The sequence below is a fragment of the Neopsephotus bourkii genome, unplaced genomic scaffold, assembly GCF_033783945.1.
Source record: "Neopsephotus bourkii isolate Nb327-2 ecotype Australia unplaced genomic scaffold, CSIRO-AGI_Nbou_v1 NB_908, whole genome shotgun sequence".
Taxonomy (NCBI): Eukaryota; Metazoa; Chordata; class Aves; order Psittaciformes; family Psittacidae; genus Neopsephotus; species Neopsephotus bourkii.
In genome coordinates this window covers 2507649-2534797 of record NW_026901402.1, presented here as the reverse complement: position 1 = coordinate 2534797, position 27149 = coordinate 2507649, and the positions used below count along the sequence as shown (strand labels likewise).

At 37.0% G+C, this 27149-nt stretch overlaps 1 protein-coding gene across 23 annotated transcripts in view; it reads left to right on the top strand.

The window, feature by feature from the left end:
* MYT1L (myelin transcription factor 1 like) overlaps window positions 1-27149 on the top strand; it is a 315455-nt gene that overhangs the window by 185920 nt on the left and 102386 nt on the right. For 18 of the 23 annotated variants that reach the window (XM_061357560.1, XM_061357561.1, XM_061357564.1 and 15 more), the window contains one exon: window positions 25233-25606. In XM_061357560.1, the coding sequence (XP_061213544.1) occupies window positions 25233-25606 (374 nt within the window). The remainder of the gene's footprint in view (window positions 1-25232; window positions 25607-27149) is intronic. The other 5 variants (XM_061357554.1, XM_061357572.1, XM_061357574.1 and 2 more) reach the window with 1 other exon arrangement.

The window sequence follows — 27149 nt, the reverse complement described above, 5'->3', positions numbered from 1 at the left end:
TCTCATTGTCAGTCTTCTCCCAAATTTTGAATACAGTTCTCTTGTTCATGTGTTGCAAATTAAAATTTGGCCCTACTGACATGTTGGTGCCAGTTTGACTTCTGTTATTTAATATACTTTATAACTGAATGAGAATGAGCTCCTGCATATTTTTAAGTTCAATGATCAGGTTGGACTCAAAGGTCAAAGCCTAAGGCAGATCAGTGATAATAAGACTTTAGGGTTCAAATGTTATATTATAGTTGTGAATACCTTTACTTAAGTTCCTAAACTGTGATATGTGGGGACATCTCTTGTTAAGAAAATGTTTTCAGCTGTTTCCTGTTAATATATCAAGGTAGCATGCATTACAAATACTACCTGTGTTTCACCTTAATTTACAACTTAATCTGTACATTTCTGTGTCTGCAATGTCCATGTTCAGTAGTGTTGTACATCTGTCTATGCAGCATTCCTTTCCTGACTCATTTCTTTGTGAATTTCTTGTTCAATATTTTGAAAATTTAACAGCTCTAGAATACATGAATTTCTCTCATGTGCTGTGCATTTCATTTGACATATTTTATACAGCAGCCCCTTGTAGGAGATAAAATGGCTGATGTTTTGACCATTGCAATTCTAAATGGGGGGAGAGGGGAGGGCGATCAAACCAGTGTTAAATTCTCCTGAAACTGTTAAGATTTTTTTCATTTTTGACTTTTTCAGGTTTTAAAGCACTTGTGGTGTTTATAAGAACACATATTTCACACCAAATTTGATAACTGCTTTTTAATGAGGGCATATTTTTTTATGAATTAAATTGAAATTGTATGTTTGTAGTTAGGGCATTTATTCTAAATAGGAAAAGATAGAAAACAATGCCACGGCAGTCCACTCAGTGCCACTCAGTCCACTCATTCCTATTTTCTTATCAGTGAATGAAGCCTAAGGACAAGTCCAGGAAATACTTTAAAAATTAGAATGAGAAAAGTGGTATGCCTGATATAAAAATCCCTTTGAATTACGTATAAACAATGTAAAACTTAATTATATTCACATTTCTTTTCCTACTTTTTTTTTTCCTCAGTCATAAAAGTGACAATGTTTTTGTGGTTATTTGAAGGATTTGGTTAGGTCAGAACACCGATTTAGGAAAAGTAACCAAAGTGGTTTTTAAATTCACTTATGACTTCTCATTTCAAAATGTGGTTTCCTTTTGTCCATTTTCTTCATGTAAATACAAGCCTTATCAGTGATTAATAAATGGCATCAAATCCTTCTTTTCCCTCAGAAATTTCACAGTCAACAGTTAAATGGCATGACTGTAATGTCCTTTCTAGTTACAAGATTGTAACTACATTCATTTCTTTACACTTCATGGAATTTATGTGCAGATTTCAATAACAAAAGTCTTGAAACACACAGAAAAAAATCTTTAGGTTAAAAGAGAGTCTGAATTTTCTTCTGAATTGCTCTAACTTTGTTCTGTGTGCCTGTGTTTGTGTAAAATCACCCTTTGGGGGAAGCGGGAAGGAATAGATGTGAGGTTTGGGAAGATTACATGCAGTTTTGAGATGTTAATTCCATATTTTGCTTTCTTGACATGATTCTGGTATGTCAGTACACGAACAGACTGAATCTCAGAGCTGCTAATTAAATGAAATTTTGGGCAGATGCGCAAAGAATAAAAATTGGAAATACATCAAAAATTCCTTTCTTTTTTTTTCTACTAAAGAATTTGTGGGGTTTTTATGTTTTCTTGTCACACTGATTGCCAGTCCACTAATCCAAATATATTTAACCAATATATGTTTTATTTTGCCTAAAAACACAAAGCTCTTTGTTGGGGTTTACAATGTATATACTTATTTCCCAGAAAAGCAGTAATCTTTTATCTAGGCCAACGAATACCTGGGAAATTTAAGTTTTTGAAAGAATGTGAAGGAATGTATCTTTTTTCTATTTTTCTATTTGGGTGGGAAAAAACATCCAACATTTCTTCCAAGGAATCAGAGTGTCTTAAAAATTTCATGTGTTCAGGGAATTGCTTATCTCAGCTGATGCCTAACTCAATTCCGTTTAGACCTACAGAGGATTTTAATGAGGTTAAGACCTTTTCATTCACAATACCAGATCAGCTCATTATTAGGAATGAAATGCATTTGCTTCCAGTAGATGTACATGTCACAGTGAAAGCCATGTTCCGATACTATGCTAAACTTGAGCTGAAATAAACAGATCCTTTTGAATTTTCAGACAGATTCAGGGGATGAGTTGTTGTTCTGCTGATAAAATACTAGGTGGAACTTTAAGGAGAGTTTTATCATATGTTTTGGACCCCAATTGTATTTTTAGTTATGAAAGAGCTGCAGTTTTAGATTTAGCTAGGGAAACAAGAAGGCCTTATATGTGATTCATGTTTCCTTTAAGAAGTATGAAAACACAAGACTGGTATTAGCAATGACGACATTGGTAACAGCTTGTTCTATCATTTCCATCTTCTTGGATATTTCAAATCTTAGTTTGAAGCGAAACCTTGCATGACTTAGGTGGTGCTTTGCTCCCAGCTCTTAAGTTTGCTGCTTAATTTTAGTTTGTTTTTTGAGCATGATAGTAGACATCTAAGATGGATGGGCTTCTCTGCAGGGAACTTTAGGGCAGGATGCTTGTATCTCTAAAATTAACTTGGTAAAAGCACCTCTCTCCAGTGACTTCATAGAAGGTTCAGATAGATCAGCATCCTAGTTTGGAGTTTGGCCCTGACTGCCATAGTTAGGTGGTCTGTCTACTTTTTTCAGAGCAGGCTCATCTCTTTCTTTTTCTTTTTCTTTTCTTTTTTTTCTTTTTTTTTTTTTTTTTTATTTTAATAATGCCTAGAAACCCAAAGCTATTTATTAGGAACCCTCTGGTGCTGTGCACGATGCACAGCATGAGGCTGTGCCTAGCTGTGCCTAGATGTTAGGGTTTACAAAGATAGGACTTCAGTACCTGTTATTTACATCTCCAGGCACCTGAGGCCAACTGAACTACTCACAGATCGAGCAGTTAAAGAACTGCATTTATCTTGGCAGTATTGGGGCCTAAAAAATGAAAAGAAAAAGAAAAAAAGGCTGTGAAAGATCTGAAAACAAAACCAAACATAGATGCATTCACATAATGGTGGAAACAAGAAAAGAATACAAATCTTAGGAGTGAGGACTGGAGCCTCTCTCTGGCCCGTGTTCCTGATTTATTTTGTTTATCTTGTTTATTTTATTCATTTGGTAGGTCTTCAGGTCCAGTGTGCGTACCAGCATAATAATGAATAATACTCTTACATGTTCAGAGCTGTGAGTTAATTTTGAACAATAAGCTTGGTCCAGATCCTTGAAAAATTTTAGCTGTGAACAATCCATCCAGGTGTACAGCAGTTACTCAAAGAGTACCAGGAGAGTGTTCCCATAACTGTGTTTTCAGGATGTCTGTCAGCTACGCATCTGAAGAAAAACATAGATTCAAGTGTTCTTACACTGCTATTAGTAGAAACCTTGCAAGTTTCATTAATCAACTTTAAAGACAACAGGATTCAAATTCTATGTATACAAATATAAATGTAAAATCGAGTCCAGTTTCTGGCCTAAGTTGTGCAGGTGCAAATCACATAGTTAGTCTAGAGTAACTGAGCACAGACTGTCCTATGTTATTTACAGAGTAGATGCGAATGACAGTTTTAGAAATATTAAAACTCTGTTGCTATGCTGTTGGCATGTTTTTAAAAACACATTATAAACCGAATAGATGCCTATGGTTTGCCATGTAAATAGGTATATAGACACATCACAGAAATCATAACTAGGTTCCATTAAAGCAATACTGATTAGATTGAATGGCCTATTTTAAAAGCTTCTTAACATCATAGTTTGTTATTTTCTCAAGTCACAAAACCAATTACATTCTGTAATGGATTAATCACTTGGCAAATATCACATACTTCAGAATGAAAAAACAAATAAGTGCCCTAAAAAGAATCTTAAGCTGGTAGCATGGCACTGTGTATATCAATTTAGGGTTCTTTAATCCATATATAAGAGTGTATATCTCAAAGCAGATAAAGCCATTGTATAGAAATTAAAGCAAAACACAATCTTAAGCTGAAACAATGCACATCAAATTTCAGTGAAGGATGACTTGTTCAGGCCAAATTACAAACTTTTCAGATTTCAAATTAAAATACTGATAGAGCTTTCGCTGTATCATGGATTCCAATTTGATTTCTGAAAATAAGAATTCAGATTAAATAAATCAATCTAAACATTTAATCTACAAAGGACTTTTGCATGACTTTTCTTCATGTTCTCATATTGCATTTGAAAGGGATTTTTTTTTTCACTAATCACTTGCAGAATGGCTTGTAAAAAGAAGTGAGTCTCAAAAATGAAGAGGGATCATAACATAATGTTTGGATCTATAACGCATGAATTGTCCCAAACCTCATAAAATTTATTGTATTTAAATTTCCCACCAAATTTCTTGATACTGCCCATTCTTTGTTGCTTTACTAGGCTGTCTCCATTTCAATTACATTATGCAGATAGAATTGTTTTGACCATCTTCTAATTTTTAAGCATGAGATTCGTGAATTCATACAACAGATATATTTGAATTTATAAATACCTTAGAGCTTAGCATTGCTGTTTTGATTAGGAAAATCCTCACATAACCTTGTACTGTGTTGGCATTATATACTGTAGTTTAGCTGCCTATATTTTTTAACAAAGTGAGTGAAATAATTCAGGATCTCAGACTTTGAAATTAAAAGACTCAGATACCCCTCTTATTAGAAAATTATCGAATTTCTGTGGCTTGTTGCGCCATATTTCTTATTCGGGTTTTTTCATTTCATATACCTTTTCACCCACCAGTTTGATTGCCATGGCTGCAGCCGTGGGTGAATAATTGCCTGTCTTCACAGGAGCATGTTCTGGAGCTAAAGTCGAGCGTTTGCTTCCTGATGTATGCCTCATTTGGATTCTGCCGACAGCCTAGGGGCTGTATTATTCATGCCTTGACAGATAGCACTCACTAAAAGCATTGGAACAGGTCCAGGTACTGGCAGAGAGATAGTGGAGCATTGCAACTTGCAACTGAGAGGAGCATCTATAATACAAAAAAGAGAAACCCTCATACCCCCCTTTTACTGGTCTCACTTTGATGGAGAATTCATTTGCATCAAAATAAAATACCCTAAAAATAAATACATTTTTTCCTAAACCACTCTTGAAAGTTTAACACAATTTTCCACGTTTAATTGCAAAGCTGATTTTAATTAGGAAGGCCCTGCATGTGAAAAATGAAGATTCACTTGGGTGAGTGTAACACATTGCAGTGTCTGCTGAATGCTCTAATTAATGTATGGCTGCTGTACAACAGGGTGCACTGTGGGATATTTATGAAAAATTCTGTGCACGCAGCCCGTCTATGTGTATTTTAGTTCTTGAAACCACAAGAATAATAACTTTTCCCCCTTTATTCTTTATGAGACATCATTGTGCATGCCATCACTCCATCCATAAACTTTATGGCATGCCTGTCCCTTTCACTGTTTGTTGGCGATATTATAAATCAGAAGCCAAGACATACATATTTTAACATTAATTTGATAGCAGAGCATGGTTGCACGCTGTGCAGAACCTGAGGTCCACTGGTGCATTTGTGTTAAAGTCTAACCACAGAACAGTGAGCTCCTTATTGTTGCTTGCTTTTATGGTACTGTGAAAAATCCCTCTGAATGTTGCAAGTATAGATAAATGTATATTAATTTCTCTCTAAACTGATGGTTAACCTTGATTATAACATTAAATAATGATAAAATTATTCACTGGATATGTGTGTGAGAAAAAAAACATACTGTGCCTGGGCAATTACATTCTGTTTCATTTAACAGTGTGTTTGCTACAGATTTTGGTAAATTGTGGTAAATACAAAGAATAATGAGAATAATATTATAAATGCATTTTATATAAAGTCACCCACTATTCAGGGTTTGTAAAAAAATATTAATAATGAAGATTCACTACTTTGTTAAATCCAGCTAAAGAGAAATAAGTAAGTAAATAAATAAAATAAGTGAAAAAGCATAGGGATTTTCAAACAGAACACTGCGAACAATAAACAAATGTGCTGACAGAGAATCCATAATGTATTAGAGGTCTGTATTGGCTGCTGTCTGGATTCAGCAATATATCCTTTGTCTGATTGTTGATTAATGATTAGAAAGGTGCAAAGTTGAGTCTGAAATGTCAACCAAATATACACCAGCAATTGGCATGTGGCTCTGCTAGTGGCTATTGTCTAGAGGTGACTACACAAAGAAACCACAGTTCAATTCCTCCTTCCACCATCTGGATTGGGAATAGCAATTTTAATGGCAGCAAGCTGCAGGATCTGCATGTGCCAGGAGTACTAGCCTAATAAATGGAGGGGAAAAAAGGGAAAATCTGAGGCAGGATCGTGGAGAGTGCTGGCCCAACTGCATAGCAAAAAGAACAGACTTGGGGTGTGCTTTCTGCAGTGGGTCCTTAGGCTTCTATGTTGTTGAAATGATGTTTTCAGTTTCCCTCAAATGACAGGTGCTGTGCATACTTCTCATGCAGCAGTCCACTTACACCCACAGTGTTTTCTGTGGAAGGATCTGTGGGGATGTTGCTGTCAACCACAAAATAAATGAAGACCATGCGGAGAGTATGGGAAAGAAAATTTAAAAGAAAAAAAAAAAAAAGAAAAACAAAAGCTAGAACATCCAGTAATACTGGGGAGATAATTTCCCCAACAAGATCCTGGAAGCAGCTATACACGTTTTCCCTTTGCCTATGGGAAATCTATTTGGTAGCATGGTAGTTGTGCTGCGAACATTGTATTCTCTTAGGAGCGAAATAAATCATCAGGGGTTGAATGTGCTTTTCATAATGGAAAAGAGGATCTACGGAGTTGATTCACATGTCATAAGTAAGATATTTCATCTTCCTATGCCTCTGTTTCCCCACTTGTAAACAGGAAGAATTTCAGGCATCTTAAGATGCAGAGACAGAAGCATGTTTGAGGATTATTACAAACACGAGGCCAAAACTCTCTCTCTGATATTTATCTGGTAAATAAAGATCTGTTAGATGATTGATGATGTCAGAGGAAGAGGATGTGACCTTACATTTCAGTTCTTTTTGGTTCAAAACCTTTTTCTGGAGGATAGAGCAAAATTAACTGACTTGTAATGATAAAAGAATTTTACATTTAGAGTCAACTCTAGTTTCCCTATTTCATAATTTGTGAATAATTTCTATGTTTCTCTAAAAAGTATCAATTCTGAGGTTTAAAAAGCTGGGAGTATTTAAGAAATCTGTTTATCAATGTGTATTTTAGTGATAATGCAGTGTCGTAGTTTAACCCGCACTAGTCACTAAGCACCATGCAACCTCTTGCTCACTTGTCTCCCTAACCCTGATGAGAGGGGAAGGACAATCAGAACAAGGTAAATCCCATAGGATAAGAACAGTTTAATGATTGAAAGAAAGTAAAATATAATAATAATACTAGAAACAGTAATAGAAATATGTTGTTATTATTAATAATAATAATAGGAATAAGAGAGGAATAAATCCCAAGAAACCCAAGTGATGCACAATACAATTTCTCATCACCCCCTGACACTAACAGTTGCTCACCAGCCATCCCAGCCCAAGTGGTGATCAGTCCTTTCTTGGTGATTCTCCCCAGTTTGTAGCCTGGGCATGACATGCAGCTACTCAGTTAGTTAGTTACTTAGTTAGTTAGTTAGTTAGGGGTATGGAATACCCTTTTGACTAGTTTGAGTCAGGTGTCCTGTCTCTGTTATCTCACAGCTTCTTGTGCCCCCCCTCAGTGGCAGAGCATGAGAGACTGAAAAGTCCTTGATCAGGGTAAGTGCTACGTAACAACTAGAACATCTGTATGTTATCAGCATTGTTCGCAGACCAAAGCCAAAACAGCACTGCACCAGCTACTAGGAAGGAAATCAACTCTATCCTAGATGAAACCAGGACATGGAGTCAGAGTTATTAGTCTTACACCAAACCAGAAAAGCCATGAGCAACGTTGTGCACTAGGTTTAGGGTACTACAGAGCTGCCTGCATTCTCCTGCCAACAATTCTGAGCAGCAGCATAGTGATTACGTGTGCAATTGAAAACTGGCCTGAGGATAGGAGCATCCCCACTTAGGCCTTTGAAGACAGGAGCATTTATTGGTGAATACTGGCAGCTGTATAGACAGGAAAACCTGTTTTTTTCCTTGCTCCAGTGTCCACGCCTATGCAAATAGCATAGATTACTTTGAAAAAGTTCTGTCCATAGCTGGTATTCATGCCATCAGAGGATAGCGTTGTCCTGCACCTTATTCTCCATTAGGATTGTGGATCCTAATGTCCTTTCATTATTTGCAAGAACCAGCAGTGCCACACTGTAAGTATGAATGGAAGAATGAAAAAGGGGTATAATGTCTCAGAGAAAATATTCCTGTGTTTGAAGTATGCCTCTACCTTAAATCTATGATTTATGGTAAGATTTGTAATATTCTATAGCCAAATGAGACAGGACAGGATATGATTGGCTTTAAATGTCCATACCTGCCATTTAAAACAGCTTTTTCAGGCTGTTACCTGGGTGTGATATCAATATTTTTATTTAAAGTAATGATCAGACCACTAACTGGATGAATAAGTAGTGGATAAATGCTTTCTCTCCAACTGATACACATGAAAGAAATTCCCCAATGATATGCAGCTGCTGATGTTTTTCATGCTCACAATTTCTCCAGGAGAATATCTTAACAATATTTTGTGAATGGGGAATAGGTGTTCAGAAAAAAGACCAGTGCTGAAAACTGGCATGCATTCAACTTCTGCTTTAAGTATCTAGTCCAAAGGGTGGACAATCATCATCACTCCCTTATTTTGTGTCTAGCTCTGGAGTCAAAGTAGAAATGTTACTTTCGACATTTTATACTTGCTCAAATTTCTAATGTTCTGCCATGAAACATTTTTTTTTGGCACCTGGATACCTATGTCATACTAAGTACATCTATAATCTCTTACTGGCTTGTTTCACTGTAGAAAGTCATCTAGCTTGTGATCTATGCAAGGCATGGCACTCACCCACTACTTTACTCTGTTAACAGGAGTTAGAACATGTTTCTCCCGTCTTCTGGGAACTTGCATTGTTAAACTACGACACTGCATTATCACTAAAATACACATTGATAAACAGATTTCTTAAATACTCCCAGCTTTTTAAACCTCAGAATCAGTACTTTTTAGAGAAACATGGAAATTATTCACAAATTATGAAGAAGCTAAGGTGTCAGGATGTTTGTATTCGCTTTTGTTGATCTATTCATATTTTATGGACAGTAATATATTCAAAAGGAATAGGGAAGGATATAATTTGTAACTTTGAGCATTCACAAGGAGAGAGCTCTTTTTCCAGTTTCACCACTAGCACTTCATATAGAAGACAAACACTAATTTTAGAGAGGCATGGAATGAATCCTTCACCAATCACAAAGGACATGTAAACGTATTGTTTTGCATGAAGTATTAGAGAAGTGGGCACTCTCAGCCCAGATTACTATAAAACTCCATGAGCAAGCAGCCTTTTGAGAGACGCAAAATTAATCTTCAGTTATCCCTGGCAATAGAGGATATTAAACACAAATTTCTCATGCATTTCTATATGTTCTAGATTAGATAATGGCTAATTCTGGGATCGTGATTCTTCCTAGTCAAAAGACTGAGTTAATCTCCGTTTCTGCATGAAAAAAAGGCAGCTTTGGGTGATTAATACCAAGAGTGGAAATCCCTCACTACAGAAAATACCTTCCTTTAGTCTAGATTACAGTGTCTAAATTCTGTTGTGTGTTAAGTGCCTAGGTATTAGAAGAGGAGCAGAGATACCTCACTTGGGTATATCTGCTCACTTGGGAAATTCTAACTGAAACTCAGAATTTCACTGTGCAGCTATGCATAGAAACTGAGAGATGTAATGCATTTGCTCCCTTGGTAAACTAACAGTTCGTGACTTGCTCTTTCCACACAAGTAATTTACGTCACAGCCAGAAGTTGAGTCATGCCTCTGAATCTCCAGTGCCTTTTGCTTTAGACATGCTTCTTCTATTAAAAATTCATTTATGCAAAGATTAGCAAGTGTTTGCTTGTTACTGAGTGTTTGCATGGTCAGTAAGAATAATGTGCTAGAATTATTTAAACACTGTTTAATGTAGATCTTATTTGGGCAGAGTTAATTCTAGGGTGATCAATAAGGACTAACGGTTTGTTGGTACTTAGTAACTATTCAAAACTACTTCAGAAGGGGACAAGCAAACGGTCATCTCAAATAAGAGAATATGTCATATATCATGACATATATGATGAATATTCTCTCATGAGTCTTATAGATGTTTGCATGTCACTAGCCACCAAACAGTAAAACAGATTTTGAAACATTTCTCAGAGAATTCTCTAGATATCCCATTCTTTGTGAAAGGAAGTAGAGTATGTGAAGTCCCAACAAGATGGATTGGCTACTTAGCAGCCAATTTACTACTGTAACTCTATTTCATGCTCACAAAGCATTTTCGACTGTTTATTTTAAAACATTTCACAAATATTAATGCAGTAGCCCCAGTCCTTTTTGTGATGTTAAGTATTTGATTTCAAATGACGCTGAAGGTCGTACTACTTATGATGTTGTAATACATTCACAATAACACACTGACTCACAAGACTGGTCATAGCATCTTTTTATATTTATAGTGCATAGAAGTTTGAGATGGGAAGTAGAAAACAAAATAACATTGTTTATCTGTCTGAAAATGTGGGAAAAATTCTGACAGAATGTAATTGCATGACTTTATTGTCAGCAGGGCTTTGAAATTAATATTTCTAGTTCTTAAAACACAGACACTTAGATCTTCTTTTTAATTCCATATGATGTGATGTAATGTATTATCAGCTTTACAGTCTTCTGTCCCTTCCACAATGGTGAATTTGTCTCAGTGCTACTTGCAAGGCAAGTGTACTACTTTCTGAGTCATATTACCATCTCTGCAGCACCTAGATGTTTGTTAGGAGTACTGACATACTCAGAACTGACATGGCCTGGCTTTGCTTAGCTTGTGAGACTTAAAGAGATCACAGAGAAGGATGGACTCAGAAACTGAGTCACAGTTACAAACCACATACCATTTTCAAAAGAATGCAGATAAATTCTGAGTACTGTATTAACTTCCTATTATGTTATCAAAAGGATGTAGGTGGAAGCACTGAACAGTTAAAATGGCATTGACTGAAGTTGGAACTGCTTATTTAAAATGGTGGCATTTAAGCAAAACTATAAAACAGAGAAAGCACTTAGCTTTTTCTATCTACTATAATTTTGACCATTGAAAATTGTAGCAGCCAGTCAGACTTAGATCACATGCAGTGGATGGCTGAGGAAGAACCACAACAGAGCTATCATGGTTTAGATTTGCTAGAAACAATTTGTTGTTGTTTTTGTTTTGTTTGGGAGGTTGTTTTGTTGGTTGTGGGTTTTTTTACCTTTTATATATTCTGTGGATTGCGCTGTTCTCTTGTGTAAGCAGGAATAGAATTTCATTCCTTTTACACTATGGCAGTTACAGAAAACCTGTTTATGTTATGCCGAGAGGTGCTGCTGCTTAGCTAAGCTGTGCTGCTCATTGCTTTCTACATGCCAGAACCTTTGAGATTTGCAGATCGCAGGTACTTATACTGGCATCCTCTGATCCAGTAGGCACAGGAGGCACCCTCTGCTAACCTTAACATGCAGGGACAGCACTGATCTCTACAGACAGCATAGCAGCCACATCCGCTTTCATGGAAAAAAATGACAGTGATGGGTCCCGGATAGCAATGGAAATACTACCTCAGGAAGCAGTGGTTTCTTCATCAGCCTAAGTGGGCCTGAGCATAATGTTAATTCCAAAGCCAGAGCCATAGCAAAAGGATGACAAGGCAAAGGAAGAAGCTGCCTTCTGTCCTGGCTGTTGAAGCCAGGCCTGTGGAAGGAAAGGAGTGTGTAGTTTTCACAGAGAACAGAGAAAGGAAGAGAAAAGTTAGTTTGCTGATAGCCTGGTTTTGGCTGGGATAGAGATTTTTTTTTTTTCCTAGTTCCTGGCACAGTGCTGTATTTTGGCTTTAGTCTGAGAATACTTGTTGAATGCTGATAGCACACCAACATTTTAGTTGATGCTAAGTAGCACTTACCATGGTCAAAGACTTTTCAGTCTCATGCTCTGCCAGTGAGGAGGGGCACAAGAAGCCAGGAGGAATCAGAGACAGAACACCTGACCCAAACTAGCCAAAGGGGTATTCCATACCACAACACATCATGCCCAGTATATAAACTGGGGGGAGTCACGTGGAAGGCACCAGTCACTACTCAGGTCTGTCTGTATATTGGTCAGCATATCGTGAGCAGTTGTGTTATACACCTCTTGTGTTTACTGGTGTTTATTCCTCTCTTTTTCCTACTATTATTATTAGTAATAATAATAACAACATATTTATATTACTGTTTCTAGTGTTATTATTATATTTTCTTTTCTTTCAATTATTAAGGTATTCTTATCCCATGGGTTTTATCTTTTCCAGATTCTCCTCCCCATCCCACTAGGGCAAGGGTGGGTGGGAATGAGCAAGCGGCTGCGTGGTACTTGGTTGCTATCTGGGGTTAAACCATGACACGTTATTAAAGGGCTGCTCTAGTGGAATCAGATTTGAAGCTATAGATTGATTTGGATCCAAAAAAAAACCCAAACTCAAAACAAACAAAAGAAAAAGAGCAAAAAAGAAACGAAAAGACCTTCCATTTTTTGACAATTATTTCAACCTCAGTTATTAAAAAGAAAATGCAGAGAACAATATTACACTGCCCATATCAAAACAGAGAGCAATAACAGCCATCCATGCTACAGGCGTGATTTTTTACCTGCATTGGAAAGTGTGGTTTTGGATTATGGGTCACATCTATAAGATGGTGCCTAAGTGAGACTTGGAAGTAGATGCAGATATCAACAAGAAAGAGAGAAGTGATTTTGTAAATATTCTTTTCAAGGTACTTCATATTTCTTAGTGCAGATGCACTACAGTCAGCATGCTTGCTATAGTGAGTCCCAGGTTTATATATATATATATATAAAACCAATGGGGAATTTATTCACTTAAGGAACTTAGTCATCTAAACTTAAGTGCTTTAAAGTTAAGTGTGATGACATTTCATGTTGCCACAACTATTCTCATTATAGATCTGTTCCCCAAATATATAGGATCTTTTTTAAAAGTGACTAACACATTGCTAACTGACTTTCAATGAGGCGTGTTAAGCATCAAATGGCTCAAACTATTAAAAAATTAAAAGTACTCTTTTAAGTGGCATATGCTTTCTAAAAAAGTTTCCTTCAATCTTTTAAAACTAAAGAACCTGTCCTTTTTTTGTCATCTTCCTGTTACACACTTCTACTTCCAGGCATTTCCAATCTTACTTTTTGGTCCTTGGATGGTACATCATTCTGGACCTTTTGCTGCTCAGTTGACCCTTGCTGCCTTTCCTATCTGTACATCTTTAAAATGGATCATCTGAACTTCAGAGGGGGATAACTGCCACATTTCCCTGGGAAATCTAGCTATTGGAGGTATATTGGCAGCAGATTTTCAATGGAAACCGCCATTTCCACCCACAACCCAGCTGCCACATTTAAATCATGCTGTGTGGGGCTTCCACTCCCTTGGGAGGCTATATTCATTTTCCTTCAGAGATTCTTCTACAGCCTAATGGAACTCACTGTCACTTATAAAAAGTAACATTATGTGCTGTAGTATTTTTTTTAATTGTGATGTGAGTCAAGTTAGAGCCTCACTATTCTGGACTAGAATGTGATGGGACACAGTTAAATTTTTTTTTTCTTTCTTTTTTTTTTTTTTCCCTGAACAGTCATCCTTCCCTTCATAAGATGTATCATAAAAAGGCCAGAGTAAGGCAAAGCCATTTAGGCCCATATCTAGATGTCTGACTTTTGGAGTTGTGTGATTAAGCCACTAGGTAAACTTTCGTTTTTAGACCAGAGTATTTCTAATTCTTCTGATCATGAAGAAAAAAAATTAAACGGTCAAAACCAGATAACTGAACACAGGATATAGCTTTGTCCTTTGAGCTCCCAACAGCTTGAACCATTTCTTTGTGATAGATGAGTTATATCTTAGTGGAAATACTACCAGCAAAACCCCCAACAAAGCAACTCCTGTGTGCTGCAGGAGAATAGTTCTGTAGATTGCCACAAGCAAATCCATGTTTCTCAGGGTGTAGGTCATGGCATGTGCAGAGGTTGTGCAGCAGCATTTTCTCAGAAGGGAGAATAATGATCCACGGTACCTGCCTTGTAGTTGCATGGGGTGGGAAAACATATGCCATTATATTTGCGTCACTTGAAGGGTGTGCCCTGTTACTGTCACTCTGAGCAAAAGTTAGGTCGTGAGAATTCTGGGGATCTAGAGCCCCAGACTGCTGTAATGCATCTCTGATAGGAACTGCTAATAGGGACTCTGTTAAAAATTGCATAATACTAAAATAGTTGTGTTAGCTAGAGCAAAGAACATAAAGTCTCGGTCATGAGTTTGTGCTTACGACTCTGTATGCAGTAGTGAACTGGCAAGCACAACAACTAGTAACAAAATTTTGTCCTGGAAATTAGGCTCAAGGAGGTATAATGATAAAGGTATTTTAGAAATCCTTTTTATGTAAACAGATTTTTATGGTAGCGAATTGAGTGCACAGCCCACTAAGAAAGAAAGCACCCTCAAAAATTAATATGGAGGATAAACTTTCTGTTCCTTCATGTCATGGTTTAAGCCCAGGCCATAAGTCAGCCACACAGCCCTCTCGCTCACTTCCCCCCTTTCTTCCCCTGCTCCCCTTCCGGAGGGATAGGGAGGAGAATTGAAAGAATGCAACTCCCACGGGTTGAGATAAGAACAGTCCAGTAACTAAGGTATAACACAAAGCCACTGCTGCTACCACCAATAATAATAATGATAAGAGAAATAACAAGGGAAGAGAATACAATACCAGACCTGGGTAACTCTCAGTTACATCCTGGGCATGACGTGCTGTGGTATGGAATACCTCTTTGGCTAGTTTTGGTCAGGTTTCCTGTCTCTGCTTCCTCCCGGCTTCCCCTCCTCCCCAGCAGAGCATGAGGCTCAGAAAGTCTTTGGTCAGACGGAACATTTGAGCAGGAACTAAAAACGTCGGTGTTGTCAGTGCTGTTCCCAGGCCGAAAGTAAAAAACACAGCACTGCACCAGCTACTAAGAAGGAGAAAAAATGACTGCTACTGCTGAACCCAGGACACTTCATAATAAGGTTTGCTAAATGCATATTAATAACAGTTAATGTTTTTACCAAGAGACCAATTCTAGTTGCACCTCTATAATGCAATAAAGCAGAGACAATGCTGTCATTTCTGTTCTGTTTTAGAATAATCATGTTATCTCTGTGTTATTGAAAAGCACAATCTTTTTGCTTTTTCTTTAAATAGGAAGACTTAAATATCTTAATCCTCTAACAACCAGAATTTAGGATATTTTGCACTTGAATGGCTCCTAACTAACTGTGCACGACAAACAGTATCCTGTAGCTGATGCTGGAGGTGAGAATCCAGTACATAAGCACTGAAGTGACTGCAGCTCATATAAGTTTGGGTTTTGTGATTTTTTTTCTGTAAATTGTTTATTGATGACTGTCTTGTGTTAGAAGGCTACTTCTTAGTATTATTCCTTTCCATTGAGTGTACTCTTCAGCCATTAGCTCTTTGAATAAAGTGAGATACTTATTGCTGTGATTACAGAAATATTGGTGTATTGAATTTCTTAATTTTGTGCTATATATCTTAGTTAAAATGAAGTTGGGAGCTAATGCTACTGTGTATCTATGTAGAGATGATGAGAAGAGTATTTGTGATAGGAATCATTAGCCTATAGCCTCATTGTAGCAGTCCTGCATTAGAGATGCAATAAAATGACAGCATAAGCTATTATTCAATACAAGTGTATGCTTGAATGATAGTTTGACCTGCTGTGTTGTTGTTAAATATGATCCATTGAGTCTATGTCTAAGGGTGTTGATTCTAATACATATCTAGCCATGTTGTTAAATGATTGACAGTATAACTACATGAATTACCTTTGATTTCCTTGCTTTTTGAATGCTTGAACATAGAATGCTGAGTTGCTTAAAAGCCCTTACATTTAAAATGTTGGAATAGAAAAATTTCATATGATGTCCAAGGCTCAGGCATTGTGACTATGGATAGATTTTTTTGTAACTCATAGATTCGCTCTTGTATATTATACTGCTTTAAATTTGTAAATGACTGTTTATGAACTTTTCCTGTTTCATGATATCATGTTATCACAAAAAATATCTAAATTAGTATGTTCCCCATCCTCTACCCGTATTGAGGTTGAAACATAGTATGCACAGAAATCTGGACATCTTGGCAGGTCTAGACAATATTTTGATTTAGTTCAGTGTAGCCAACTTCATTTTTGTCTGCATTTAGAAAAGGTTTTCCTTCCTAACCTTTTTCTTATAGTGTAGATTTTTGAAATAAATACAGACTTCAGGATTCTCAGTTAGTGCAGAAGTGGTCACTGGCTCTGCATGGTCCCATTTTTATGTGTCTGGGTTACCTCTAAATCAATACTGAAACGTGCAGAATCAATAGCTACTTAGCAAAAGTTGATTATATGCATTTCATCTAATGAATCAATATGAGGCATTATACCTGTGCTGTTTGCACTATCCTAGTCTCTTTGATCAGTTCCTGTATTCAAGGGTCTGGCAACAACACATAATCATGTCTTGTTCTGGCTCTTGGTTGCACAGTTAAGTTGGGTATTTACCATCCTAAGATCAGAATGCAACTACAGCATTTGTCTGACACTGGATCATGGAGATGGTCTTGAAAAGATAGGTAGGCTATAGGGAGGAGAATTATTCATGTTTAGTGATATACCACCTGTGGAAATGAAAGAAGGGGTTTGGGTTTCTCTTTATGAAAGTGTGGTACTGCATGTTTTTAAAATCTGTTAGGTACTATCTTTGTTGCGGATGGACGTACAATATTTAAAATAAAAAAAAAAAAGACAGAAAAAGCCTTGTATTTCTCTCACTTTTGTCAGATTCATAAGTGGTAGAAATATAAATTAATCTCAATTAACTCCCTTTATTGTCAGTGGAGAGATAAGCAATGTGTCTAAGAAAGGTGAGATGAATTACCTCCCAGGAGGTTCCCCTTTCTTTGCATTGACTTACAGAAGGAACTTAATGTAACATGTATGGACATAGTTTTTAGGAGCCTAGGGGTAGGTAAGAGATGAATGCCATCTCATAAATCATGGGGCAATCAAATATTATATTGATTTATTTTTATAAATACTTTTAAACAATCTGCAGCTGCAGGGCATAAACTTTGCTAACCTGTGCTGCCATGCAAGTTTTTAGTCTCATGGTTTGTTATTTATCTTTTACATCTTGCTTTAAATGAGCTCTCTGGGGCTTAGATTTTCCCTGTGTATTTGTACACCTAGAAATACATTATCGTGCCTGTCCTGGGTTTAGCAGTAGCAGTCAATTTTCTCTCTTTCTTAGTAGCTGGTGCAGCGCTGTGTTTTTGACTTTTGGCCTGGGAACAGTGCTGATAACACCGATGTTTTTAGTTCCTGCTCAGATGTTTAGACTGACCAAGCAAGGAATTTGTGAGTCTCATGCTCTGCCGGGGAGGAGAGGAAGTCGGGAGGAAGCAGAGACAGGAAACCTGACCAAAACTAGCCAAAAAGGTATTCCATACCACAGCATGTCATGCCCAGGATGTAACTGAGAGTTACCCAGAAGGTCTGGTTCACTGCTTGGTTGGGCTCGGTGTCGATGGGCGGTATTGTATTCTCTTCCCTTGTTATTTCTCTTATCATTATTATTATTGGTGGTAGCAGCAGTGATTTGTGTTATACCTTAGTTACTGGGCTGCTCTTATCTCAACCTGTGGGAGTTGCATTCTTTCAATTCTCCTCCCCATCGCTCTGGGAGTGGGTGGGGAGGGGTTAGACTGCATGGCTAATACACAGAATGTATCATCTGTGTTTAAACACAGAGTTTAAACCATGACAGTTCTTTTTTCTTCACTGAAGAGATACTGAATTAAAAAAGTTATATAAACTCATTGTTTAAATGGGTTACTTACTGTAAAGCTGAAAGTTTCCTTTCAGTTGTCACGTCCCAAGAGCGAAGACTTTGGTGATGGGTGAAACAGTCTCACCAGCCAGATGACAAGTTAGCCAGTAAGTTGGCCACTGTTCGTCACAGGGTTCAGTTACAGCATCCAGGGTTCAGTTATATCAGTTTGGAGTCTCAGTGAATTAGGATGAGGTGCTTCACACTGGAGATGTATAGGATCCACTTAAAAAAAATCCTTACTTTGACTTAAGTTACTATGACTCTACTGAATACATCAAAGCTAATCAGCTTTCTTTTGCTTAAAAATATGTATTTCAATATCTGAATTTCTAAAAAAAAAGTAACTGAAGTTTTGAGCTCCATCATTTACTTCTGGCATATCATTTTATTCTCCTTCAATTTGTTACTCCTAAGACCTTTTTGCAGTGAAGCTCTTTTAGAGACACTTAATTTTTCTTTAGGCCTTATTTAGCTAAATAATGCTGTACAACCTGAGTTGATCTGCATTGTGTTTGTGGCTATTCATGTGCTTTAAAAGGCTCTGAAGTTCAAAAGGATCAAATTGGCTTTTAAAGCTCTGTGAAGAAAATATCACATCTTCTGCCTCTACCTTTTGAGATCCTTCTGGGCACTTTTGTAATTTTTCTTGCTTTTCCAAAATTCACTACATAAACATTTGAAACTCCAGAAGGAAAAAAAAAAAAAAAAAGATAGGGTGCTCTGCATTTCACTTATTCTTATCAGTCAAACTTGTACCTGTTCAGGTAAATTAATATTTTCACTGAACTGAAATACTATTGTATACATATCTAATCCAAAAAGTCAATAAACTTCTATTCAGTACAAATAAATGAAGTAAAGATGATGTGTTTTGATATTGCACACAAAAGCACTTCCTGCTTATAGTGATCTGATTTATTGAACCAGAAGCATAAGCTCATGGGAAAGTCTGAACTGTGGCAGAACTGCAGAGATGAGTTTATTGTATTCAAAAATGTGGTTTTTAAAAAATTTTAATTATAGTTTAAAATAGAGTAAAAAATAGTAATTTTACAAAAATACTTAAGCATGTAAAACATGGATGGGAACACAGCTTTTCCAAAGCACTGGATCTGAATTAATGCCTAACTCCAACTGAGAAGACAGAAGTTCGGACAGTCATTCTGTAAGTGGCCTTAGATATTATGGTGCTTAGCAGTGCAGTGATTGCAAGAGTCATGCCTAATTCTAGAACAGTATTCAAGCCTCTGGCTCAGCTGTTGGGTAAATTAGTCCTCTGGATTGGGATTCAGAGCAGGGAGGATGCTAGCAATGAGGATTTTAGTCCAGCTGGTTGGAAGCACCAACTCTAGCTCTAGCTCTGTCTTTTTAGTTGCAGTTATCCATCTCTGTCAAATAAAAGCTCAAGAAACTTCATATCCTTCTTGAACTTTGATTTGTTGCTTTTTTTCATTTTCTCTTCTACAGCTTACTGATTAGACTGCTCAGCTTCACCTTTCACAGCCTGGGAAGGTTTGACTTAATACCTCACATATTCCAGGACAACATGCAGGCATTACATGGGACTTCTGAGGGGTAGAAAAGATTCCCAACTGGTGTGGCTTAGAGTGCAAAAATAATTTCCCACAAGGAAGCTTGACTCCACTGCCTCACAGTTATCACTGTCTGCTGGGTTTACTGCTCATTCCTGCAGCAATTTGGCATACTTTAAGCAGTCATTTAAATATGAATGGAAAATTGTCCTCAGCTGAAGGAGTTTATTCTTGCAGTTGAGTAGGCAAATCACTACACTGGAGTCACACTCTTTTTCTGAATTTATTATGATCCTTTCATTCCTATCAATTCAATGTTCCATCTTCAACATGAGTGTTGCAAACTCTTCCTCACAGCAGTGCATAGTCTGGTGGGAAGGGCATCCTCCTCGAATGCAGAGAGTTCAAGATGTAAGATTTGGTAGAATCCAAGTATTTATTTTCTGGTCAACTGCCATCAGTCAATAGTATCAGTCCTTTAAAGCTAAAAGTAGTCACTATTGAGAGTGATTTAATAGGATACAGTGTTATGCTAATTAATTAGGTTTCACATTCTCTGAAGATTTGATTTGTTAAAGGACTTATCTGCAAAGTACCTATTTTCTCAATACCCTAAAAGTTTTCATCTGGAAGTTATCTAGTCCAAACCAAAAATAATACTTGTGGTATCCAGTGGGAGAAGTGTAAGTGCCTTCGGAACTTCCTGTCTGAAGTCTTAAGCAGAAGTTTACTTCCAAGCAGACTCTTCCTGATTCGCTATCCCCAACTATATATAATGGAATTCCATCTCAGCACCACTTCAGATACCTAAGTGTTTCATCAAATGTTTTTGATAACCTCATTAGGTGTCTATATAGTAAACTGTTACCTACAAAATGGTTTGGTTTAATGTTAAATTAAATTCTTACGTGAAAAAAAAAGGAAAGAATGAGGAAAGTCTTGCTGGGGACATTTTTTAGATTGAAAGAAAACCCCATTTTACAAGACTTTTCAAAATACTGATGAGAAAAAAAAAAAAACTTAAAAAAAAAAGATAACAAACCTTGGAGAAAAAAATGTTATTTGGATTTAGGGCACAATATTGCCATGATCTTATTTTTCTTGATTTGGGTCTTATAGCACAAGGCTTTTGAAATAATAGATTCAATAGAAAAGACACAAACTGAAAAAGAAGTCTGGTAAACATGACAGATAGGAATCACTTTATCTAAACTAGGACCTTTGTTAGTCACATAAGCTCCCTTCTAATTCATGTAGGGAAATAAGGCACTCTGAGAACAAAGTGTCCTTCAGACATAGGTGTCATGTCCTACTTTTGATGTGTGAATTGGTATATCATGGAGGGGAGAATATTAATCTGTAATCTGATTTAGGAAATCCCTATATTTCTCTAGTCTTATACTATAAATATTTAAAGATATGTTTCACTGTTATAGCTGAGAAATAATAACTATACTAATTATGCTGAGAATTATATTAGTAATAAAATATATTAAAATCAAGAAGTTGAATTATCATACTAATTATGCTTAGAATTATATTAGTAATAAAATATATTAAAAAATCAATAAGTTCATTTCTGGGAAAGAAATATGTATTTCCTGAGGAAAGGTACTACTGAATTTATCAGTGAGTAGGATAGTACGTTTTTAATGGAGAAAAATTGCATGAGAGTTAAAAAAATACCATAAATCATCTTCTAACTAAGGAGTATAAATTCACATATTATTTATTCAATTTATTCAATTATTAATGTCTATATGTCCTCTTGGAGCTTATCACTATGAAATTCAGCAACGTTCCTTCCACAAGAATTATTCATGACAGATTCCAAAAACCAGAAATGACTGAGTCACACAGCAAAGCAGTGTGGAATATTCAGAAGTGTGCTTCTGGAAGCCCAAATGTATATTCCACTGAAAGCCAAGAGAGCTGAAGCGTGAGGGGAAAATAAAACAAACACAGCTGACCAGGGAAATACAGTGAGCAATAAAAGAACAGACAAAGGCAAGCAAGACACATAAATCAATGGGGTCAAGGCTTTGAGCAGTGATAACCAAGTCTAAAAAATAAGCAAATAAGGAGATGATCACCAAAGGCAATGAAAAGAAATGGAGAGAAAATTGCAGAAGCTACAAGGTCAAACAATAACAGATTTCACAAATATATGAGGAACAAGAGGTCAGTGGGAGAGCCTGTCATCTCTGTATGTTGTCGGGAGGGGAAGTTAGTGGCAGAGGCTGCTGGGAAACTGGCATTGCATTCCCCTTGGTGAGCTCTCTGGAGAGACCACAGGGAACATGCCAGAAACAGAGAAGTGTCCTGAAGGCAGAATGTGAAAAATTAATGAAATGAAGGATGAGAGTGGAAGAGGCTAAGAAAGAAAAGAAAATAGGGCACCTAAACAATAGGTCTAGTGGTCTGTTTCCTGGGTTTCTGCAAGACATGGATTTTTTTAACTTTCTCAGACTACGAAGTCTGTAGTATACAAGGTGCATATATAAGTTATATGAGGTATATAGTTGAACAGCCAGTGCAAGGCAGTATCTAAAAGGTTTTGTAAGAAAAACCCATGCAATGGTAGCTTTATAAAGTACAAATCAAAGAATAGGCAAAAACAAATTCAGGGTTGTGGAGAAACTGGTGCAAACTAATCAGGAGAAATTTTACAACAGCTGAATCGGAGTTAACCGATTTCCTTGGGAAAGTGACGTTTTCCGAAGAACTTAGTGCTGGACCCAACCCTTAAAGTATACAAATGTTTATTTCTGTTAGTTGCTGATGTGTCCTTAATTTAAATTCTATGAGCAAAGGTAGTGAGAACAGATGAAGTAGAAAAATAAAGTCAAATTCACAACTTTACTTGAATAGTTAGGTTGCAAATAGTTATTTAATGAGATTTATAAAAGCATTGAAGCCAATCAAGCAGCTAACTGGCATTGATTTCCATTGCCAGTTATGCACTTTCCAGGGTGGACCTGAGTCACAAGTAATGTCTTAGATTCTCACAAACTTCATAAAATATTGTGTAGAAAAGCATAAAGACATGAAAAAAGATGACCAAAAATGGCAATGACAACAATTTATTTCTACCTATGACCAAAAAATTGTACCTAAAATGTCATCAATAATACTTAAATGCCAAATAGAAAAAATAAACAACAGCTCAAAACAAAACAGGTGTATTTGTCCTCTTACTTTCTTTTTCCCTAGTTCCCAGACTTGCATGAATTCTGAAGGGGGCTGTTTTAGGGTATTACTAGCTGAAAACTTTTGCAAGTGTTTGGCATTCTTAACTGAACAAAGATCGGGGCACGGTGGGGTTAATGTTCTGGCCTTAATGTGATGAGACAGCCAAGGCTAATTGAGACTCTGAGCAGCCTGATCTAGTGGAAAGTGTCATTGCCTAGCAAGGGGAGGTTGGAACTAGATGATCTTTAAGGGCCCTTCCAGTCCCAATCCTTCTACGATTGTGTGGTTCTATGACAGAAACAAATATAGTCCAAAGAGACCAGAAGCTTAAGCCTCCTCTTTTCCCAAGTTTAGGGCTCTTATAATTAGTGAAGGTTTGGGCTTTTGCTTGCCTGATGGGTATCAGACTGAGTTTCTTGCAGCCAGCTCCTCAGGCACTCACCTTCTAGAAGAGAATGCTCTCTCCCAGGATGTGCCATGTAATCTGCTGGGTGGAGTGTGGTCCTGGGATATGGACAATGTGCGCCTGTTCACTCTCTAGCCTGAAAACATTAGGTCTCAACTTTAGTGTCGGTGTCTGGAAACTGCTACTCCATATCACTCCAAAGTGAGGAGGATTGGAATCTGGAGGTACTTGAAAATTTACTCATGAATGGTGTTAATGGAGGGAGGTGTTTAATTTAGGCATGCTGGATTGGATTAAACTTTAAAGACACCTATATTACCTACACAGAGAGAGGTGCCTGTGTTATGAAAAGAAGGTGTCCCTTAGCAGGTTTTCCATGATGAATACCATCTTTTGTGGCTGTGTGTGTTCCTTAGATATATGTGTGCCAGGCAGATTGAGTCAGTCTTCCTGTGAAGATATGCTTAAAAATTTAGGTAGGACAATGGTTAAGTCAGACACTTAAATAAAGTGGCTAGGCACTTAAAGAAAACTCTTGTTACCCAAGTAGCAGTTAAGTTGTTGGGTTGCATAGCTGCTCAGATGGAATTAGACCAAAATCAAGACAATGCTGCCACTGCAAAGAGCGCATCTGTAGCACTAAGGTGGTGAAACCTTCTATTTGTCAGTGGCTTGTCGGCAGAATATGAAGCTTTATTAGAGTGGAAGAAAATGATAGACATCCTCAGTGATTTGTAATTGGGATAAAAGAAGCAAAAATATAATGTTATGTGGAAGTTATAAGTAGATAAGAAAAAGGACTAGAAAGAACAGTTTAAATATCCCAAAACTGGTTAAGCACAGGAAGACTAAACTCCAATATAGTTAGAGTATCATGTATAATCACAGAGTAGAAAAATTTAAATAGGAAGTTCTTTAAACAAAAAAGCAATTTTTTGTGTGCAGTCACTCTGTGTAGAAGGTTACAGAGATTACACAAGGGTGATCACACTCAGTAAAAACAGATTCTGTGACCTTTGAGATGTGGCTACTCTGATACAAGACCAGAACTCTGAAATGCTGTTTGTGTTACAATGAGTTAACGTGACAGGTGAGGAGGTGGTGCTCCACTTTGAAAAGTCTGACTTTTTCCACTGACAAAGGATTTTTTTCTGTTTTGGGTTTTTTTTTCAGTGTGAGAACACTTCCAACACTGGCTCTGAAAACTTTTTGTCTGGTTGTGTTGGAGAGCTTGTTTTCCCCTTTTTCCGGACTTGTAGCATAGGAGTGGAGAACTTATGAGCAATTAATCATTTATAATAATAACAATAAAAAGCAGCATTAAGAATATGGTTGTATTTTTATTATTTAAATGTCATTGAAACATGTCTTAATTATACACAATCAAAACCTTACTGAGTATTTCAATATTATAAAGCATTGCTTTATTCCTGGTTGTTGTACTGATAGCTAACAGGTAGGATAACATTTCTCATTTTTCAGCTGTACTCATCTGCCTTAGAAATGAGTGTAACATGCAGAAGTGAGAAAAAAATGAAAAGGAAAACAGCACATTTGTATCAGTTCTGACATATACGGGTGACACTTTCAGGCAAATAACAGTTGTTTGCAATTTCACAGGTTTTGTAAGTGTCCCTCCTCTTGGTCATTATTGCCTGAGCAGCACTTTAATTTTAAAATACACATTTGAGAACAACGATTAATAATGGTGTAGAATTAGAATACATGACTAAATAACATGAGTTATACAATTTGCCCCATAGAAATCTGCAGAATAGTGTAATAATTTCCATATTTTGTTTTTGCAGTGTTTATGGCTGTCCTTTGGCAAAAAAAAGAAAAACACAAGATAAGCAACCCCAAGAACCAGCCCCCAAAAGAAAGCCCTTTGTGGTTAAAGCAGACAACTCTTCGGTAGATGAGTGCTATGAAACTGATGGAACAGAGGAGATGGATGAAAAGGAAGAGGAAGAAGAGGAAGAGGATGAAGAAGAGGAGGAATATTCTGATGATAATGAGGAGCAAGGTGATGAGGAGGAGGATGATGAGGAGATAGATCGAGATGAAGAAGAAGAGATTGAAGAGGAAGAAGAGGAGGATGAAGAGGAAGGTGAAGATGTGGAGGATGAAGAGGAGGAGGAAGAAGAGGAGGAGGAAGAAGAGGAGGAGGAGGAAGAACGTGGTAATAATCAGAGTATTAGTAAAAAAGTAAACAGTGTGTGTTTTCTGGGTTCATCTAGTGTGGTGTGTGAGGGTTTAGCTGTGCAGTGCTCATTAAAGCTAATGGAAATCATGCAGTTAAATCTCTCTGCTCCAAACTGAAAATATACCCCACTGTGTTCCCTTAACATTTATTTTAATAAGTCTGTCTTCCGAATATTTTTTAATACACCAGCACTCACATTTCAAACAAGGAGGGTGGAGGTGTGTTTGCACTAAAAATGCTTGCATAAAATGTAATCCTAGTGCATGCAGTTACCAGGAGAATATTCACGAAGGTACAAGCAAAGCATCAGCTACAGCTGGGTGCCTGTACTGATCATTTGCAAGTGTATTTGCTGGATCTGCTTATATAATGTCAGTGATTGCCCACATAAATGCTGTCACAATTTTGCATATAATTTTTGTGAGCAAAAATGGGCCTCTTCCCTTTGAAAATTTTGCCTCATACTTCCCCATACGTCTACCCCTAAGAAAGTATTCAGAATGAACTATTAGTGTATACTTTGGTTCTTTGAGACTTGAATGCTGTGTGCTTTAGTTGATTCTATTAAAGATATACAGTGAGAGGTTTACAAAGATAAAGTCCTTCTAAAATTCATTTTTTGGTTAACATACTATGGAATTAATGCCATTTAGACAAGCAGGTCACTGGTAGTAACCAATGAATGCAGTAGCAATGTGATTAACTTATTTATCTTTCCCTTTTTTGGGATGCTGGACTCTATATTACCAGTATTTTCAAAATATGGAATCAGTGTCCATTTACTTGAGAGTCCATATGCTGATGGCAGACATCATAATGCACTGGGGTGAAATGAAAGAAACATGCAAAAATTAATGAGCTATCTAAAAAGTATTTTGTTCCCATTTCCAGGGAACACGTTTTTGGTTGGGTAGATTCACCTTTCTAACCAATAAAAATATAAGAAAAGGTTTCAGCACTCCTCAGTTGGATTCCTCTTAGGAACCAGGTATGAAAGTTGTATGACTTTTGTTTCAGCATACTGTAAGGTCAGATCTTAAATCTTATAGACAGAGTTCGGAAGTATTCTTTCCACTTGGGCAAGGTGGTGGCCAGCTGGGTGGCTATAAGCATTTTCTCAGATATCTGAATCTGTAGCATCTCCTCAATTACTTAAATTTGCCAACAAAATTGGTAGAGCATAAATAGCCAGTCTTCAAAGTTACATGAGTTTGATACAACAGAAAGGCAATTTCCTCTTGCAGGGAACTCTCCTGCTTCAGAACCTGGAAGAGAAGCTGTGTTAGATCAGGCTGATGTGCAATTGCTATTGCTATCCTGATGGGCAAGTGCAGATGTCTAGCAGTTTCTTTAAGAGCTAATGGTGACTGAGTTTGTTGGTGATTAGGTTATGGTGCAACTGCTGCTGTGATTTCAGCTGACTTGAAAAACTTTGAATATACTCTATCAAAAATTATAAAAGGAAAAAAATATCTAAGCAAAACTCAAGAGCTCAAGAAAATTGCTTCTGGCAAGCCAG